This window comes from Olea europaea, chromosome 12 (assembly GCF_002742605.1).
Source record: "Olea europaea var. sylvestris chromosome 12, O_europaea_v1, whole genome shotgun sequence".
In the NCBI taxonomy this organism is placed as follows: Eukaryota; Viridiplantae; Streptophyta; class Magnoliopsida; order Lamiales; family Oleaceae; genus Olea; species Olea europaea.
The window spans coordinates 14456575-14461241 of NC_036248.1; the positions used below are offsets into that span (position 1 = coordinate 14456575).

Consider the following 4667-nt stretch of genomic DNA (forward strand, 5'->3'; position numbering starts at 1 on the left):
GATATAGTCTGGCGAGCTGGGAAACTGGGTATCAAAAAAAAAAAAAATGAGATTGCAGAATGCAGGAATGGAAAAATGGTTCAAATAATCATTTTCCTTTGTGCTGTCGCTTTCTCTGCAGAAAAATTCTGAACCTCTGACACTAGTCCTTAACATTAAATTCCCCAAAGCCCTTTTTATTCTCGATTCATGCGATCACTTTTCCCACTCCCATTAACCTGTAAATATGATGAGAGGAAAGAGTTTAGAAATTAGCATCAATCTTAAAGCAGATGAAGAAATCACCAAGAAAATTGAGAGTATCTGTTTGATAGGAAAGATAATGTTACACAAACCCATAGACAGAAATCTTGTGGAATCCATTGCAAAGAAAGAATGGAAGTGTAAAAATGATTTCTCAGTGTCATGCATTACTCACAACATTTTCATGTTTTCATTCAAAAGCAAAGAAGATTTGAAGAACGTTCTTGAGGACTCGCCTTGGACGATTAGAGGTGGGCTTTTGGTATTGTCAGTATGGTGCGCCGGGAAAGTCCCAACAGAGCTTTCCTTTTCATATTCTGTATTCTGGGTACAGGTGCATGGGTTGCCAATCAACTATTTATCTCAAGAAAATGTGTCCAAGATTGGTGAATATTTGGGGATTTTTGTCTGTGCTGATAGGAATGTGTTTGATGGGAAATTTTGTTGGAGAAAATTTCTTAGATTAAGGGTTATTTTGGATGTTAGAAATCCAATTCTAACTGGGTTTTGGCTTAGGCGCCCTGGATTGAAAGATATTTGGATCGATTTCAAGTACGAAAAATTGGGACAATTTTGCTATAAATGTGGTAGGATTGGGAACCATTATTTGAGATGCAAGTTTTCTGCTGGAGAGGCTAAGTTTGGACCGTGGTTAAGGGCTCTTCCATGGTATGAACCTTTTTCTGGTGCTACATTTCCAACAAATCTGCAGGAGAAAAGAGGCCAACAAAATTTTTGCACTTCTTTAATTGCAGTTCCAAAGGCAAATTCTTCTCTAATTCAATCCTCATCAAGTTTGGGAGTATGCATTCTGCTGCTCTTTCTTGTTGGTATGTAAATTTTCTTGATTCGCCAAGGACTCTTTTGTCTCACACACAAGCACAATCTATGCTTTCTTGTTATCTTAATGTAATGCCACTCGAGGCAACTTAGTCCTTTATTTGGGCTGGTTTATCTAGAGAACCAAATCTTTTTGGGTTAAAAATTAACTAAAAATACAAAATCTACAAAGCACATCATGTGCAAGCAAAAGAAGCTCAAGAAACTTCTCTTTTGTTTTCTTGTTTGATAAAACTTTTCGTTAAAATGTTATCAACTTGTCAATCGATCAAACTTCAATTGAGTCGACAACATCGACTTTTATTGAAATCTGCTAATACTTTATGTCAAACACCCTAATATTAAATGGATTTCTTGATTCACTAAGGACTCTTTTGTTTGTCTCCCACATAACACAAGCACGAATCTGTCTCTGTTAATTTCAACTTTATGTTGTTACAGTAACAAGCATTGCCAGATATCGTCCATCCTGCAAGTTTCAAATTTGTCTTTTTCCTCTCATTTGTTTGTTTTCTCTTTTTGGTGCATACCATTCCTTCCCACTCCCCACTACCTTAATTTCGGTAATAGACTTCAGACTATTGTCTATTTTCTACTCTCTTTTTCTCTAAATTCTTATAGTTTTAAATTTTTTTTAACAACATTTGTGTCTTTGCAACGTTGTGTTTGTGCGATGCAGGAGTTAATTCTATAGGAACAAAATTATGTATTATTTTTTTGAACCTTAGTTCTTGTGCGATTAAGGTATTTGTCTCTTATTTAACGTTTTGTTCAATACTTGAGCTTTCAATTCATTTCCTAGTAAAGAAAAATGAGCCTCCCGGGGCACATCCAAGTTGGCAAAGGAAGGGCAGTGCGGGGCTCGCAACCCTAGCGTGGGAAGTTCAATTCCTGGTTGGAGCAGTTGAGTGTTTGTAATAACCATCTTGGTTGGAGCAGCTTGGTGATGTAATAACCATGGAGGAGGGTCCCTTGGGGCCAGGAGTATAAAGGCTATTCGAACTCTGGTCAACTTGGACATATACCGCGATTTACCTCCACCAATCACTAAGAGGCTAGGGGCTGGAGATCCAGGATATAGTCTGGCGAGCTGGGAAACTGGGTATCAAAAAAAAAAAAAATGAGATTGCAGAATGCAGGAATGGAAAAATGGTTCAAATAATCATTTTCCTTTGTGCTGTCGCTTTCTCTGCAGAAAAATTCTGAACCTCTGACACTAGTCCTTAACATTAAATTCCCCAAAGCCCTTTTTATTCTCGATTCATGCGATCACTTTTCCCACTCCCATTAACCTGTAAATATGGTGAGAGGAGAGAGTTTAGAAATTAGCATCAATCTTAAAGCAGATGAAGAAATCACCAAGAAAATTGAGAGTATCTGTTTGATAGGAAAGATAATGTTACACAAACCCTTAGACAGAAATCTTGTGGAATCCATTGCAAAGAAAGAATGGAAGTGTAAAAATGATTTCTCAGTGTCATGCATTACTCACAACATTTTCATGTTTTCATTCAAAAGCAAAGAAGATTTGAAGAACGTTCTTGAGGACTCGCCTTGGACGATTAGAGGTGGGCTTTTGGTATTGTCAGTATGGTGCGCCGGGAAAGTCCCAACAGAGCTTTCCTTTTCATATTCTGTATTCTGGGTACAGGTGCATGGGCTGCCTATCAACTATTTATCTCAAGAAAATGTGTCCAAGATTGGTGAATATTTGGGGATTTTTGTCTGTGCTGATAGGACTGTGTTTGATGGGAAATTTTGTTGGAGAAAATTTCTTAGATTAAGGGTTATTTTGGATGTTAGAAATCCAATTCTAACTGGGTTTTGGCTTAGGCGCCCTGGATTGAAAGATATTTGGATCGATTTCAAGTACGAAAAATTGGGACAATTTTGCTATAAATGTGGTAGGATTGGGAACCATTATTTGAGATGCAAGTTTTCTGCTGGAGAGGCTAAGTTTGGACCGTGGTTAAGGGCTCTTCCATGGTATGAACCTTTTTCTGGTGCTACATTTCCAACAAATCTGCAGGAGAAAAGAGGCCAACAAAATTTTTGCACTTCTTTAATTGCAGTTCCAAAGGCAAATTCTTCTCTAATTCAATCCTCATCAAGTTTGGGAGTATGCATTCTGCTGCTATTTCCTTGATTTTTAATGCTATGATAGTAATTCTGTTTCTCTGTTTTTGCTGCTTTCCCATCATATTTACTACTATTATGTGACCTGGTTGTTGTTGGAACCGAATAAATGGTAGTAAAAGTGGAATGCAAGTTCGCCAACCGGCCGGTTGAATTGAGAACCGGTTCAACAAGTTTGCTGGTTGATCATTTGACCATTCATCCTTTTCCTTCTCCGGGTCAGCACTGGATTTTAAACTGTACTCCAACAGGCTACAACAAAAATGCAATCCGTATATATAATAAATTGTGGATCCTCTATGTAACTCCTTTTGTGTCGCTTTTGTAAACTAAATAGCTTCCAGTCATATACTGGTTCGTTGAATTGCCAATTCCAACACACTAAGCTTATAAGCGTGCAATTTTTTGTTCAAACAGAACTTTCCCGTGATGGAATCTACGACTACACTTGAAAGAGAGGAGGAATCTGGGACAACACTTGAAAGCGAAGATGACAAAGATGAAGATATTTCAGCAAGGTACATTTATTTCTTGATATTATTTCATGTTGAAGATTCTCCAGGCACTTGTTCATTAAATAGTGCATTGAATATATGAACTGAGCCTGCTAAATCTTTGATCAATTCTTGCTTGTCTATTGCAATGATAAGAGTAAAAGATTTACCGATCAATAGGCTACCATAGCAGTCATGACCAAAATCCGTCAAGCATTTACATGATACGTCGATAATATATCAAATTCTCTTCACAGGAACTTGTGTCGAAGGGTTATCTTTAACAGCATAGATTCGACTATCATGCTAATCAACTGTGCAATCATCTGTCTGCGCACATCATCTGCAAATGCAATAGAAGGCAACTGGGGATTGTTTATCATGATGGCTGCATATCTATTCCACTTGACCCGCAAATTGATTCATGTCGTTCAGAGATCATTGTTCCCCAATGAGTACAATGTTGTGATGCCCACTTCAGTTTATAGTTGGATGGCCTTAATGGAATTCGTAATCTTGCTCGTATTTCTACTCATATGATACGATGGTTATCAGATATGGACATAGAAAGAAACTGATCGTGCATAGTAACATGACCCTTTTGAGTTTAGGTTAATGGGGTTTGTTTAAAAAAATGTCTACTCTTGATGGTGTTTGTTGGTTTTGTCGTTCTTGAAAAATGGACAATTCAAGCTTCTGATTAATGATATAACAACGCATATTTATCTCCAATGAGGATCTAACCTTTCTATTATTTCGAAATATTTCTCCTATGCGTGCCAGTTCGATGGACCGTGTGTATATCAAACCGATCAAGAACCAGTCAATTACTACCATATACCACGAAGCGGTGAAGGACTTTGCTTCGATTGCTGTCATACCGGAAGGTTGTGGTAATCATAGTGCGCAAAGTATAACCCGTACAGAAAGTTGAAATAAATTCTTTTCAATAAT

The 4667-nt window shown here is 37.6% G+C and overlaps 2 protein-coding genes across 2 annotated transcripts; both read left to right on the top strand.

Moving 5' to 3' along the window:
* LOC111406655 lies at positions 1-1081 on the top strand. Its single transcript, XM_023036043.1, has one exon. The coding sequence runs from the start codon at positions 227-229 to the stop codon at positions 1079-1081; it is 855 nt and encodes a 284-aa protein (XP_022891811.1). The 5' UTR covers positions 1-226.
* A 1081-nt stretch (positions 1082-2162) lies between these two features.
* On the top strand, positions 2163-4422 carry LOC111405794. Its single transcript, XM_023034833.1, has 3 exons — positions 2163-3202; positions 3637-3737; positions 3971-4422. Exons 1-3 carry the CDS (start codon positions 2384-2386, stop codon positions 4251-4253), a joined length of 1203 nt encoding a protein of 400 aa, XP_022890601.1. The 5' UTR covers positions 2163-2383; the 3' UTR covers positions 4254-4422.
* Positions 4423-4667: the final 245 nt, after the last annotated feature.

Excerpts from the sequence above, each read along its gene's own strand:
- LOC111406655 (XM_023036043.1), top strand. The coding sequence starts at position 227 with ATGATGAGAGGAAAGAGTTTAGAAATTAGCATCAATCTTAAAGCAGAT.
- LOC111405794 (XM_023034833.1), top strand. The coding sequence starts at position 2,384 with ATGGTGAGAGGAGAGAGTTTAGAAATTAGCATCAATCTTAAAGCAGAT. Across the intron at positions 3,203-3,636 it reads AATCCTCATCAAGTTTGGGA|AACTTTCCCGTGATGGAATC; the intron begins GTATGCATTCTG and ends TTGTTCAAACAG. Across the intron at positions 3,738-3,970 it reads GATGAAGATATTTCAGCAAG|GAACTTGTGTCGAAGGGTTA; the intron begins GTACATTTATTT and ends TTCTCTTCACAG.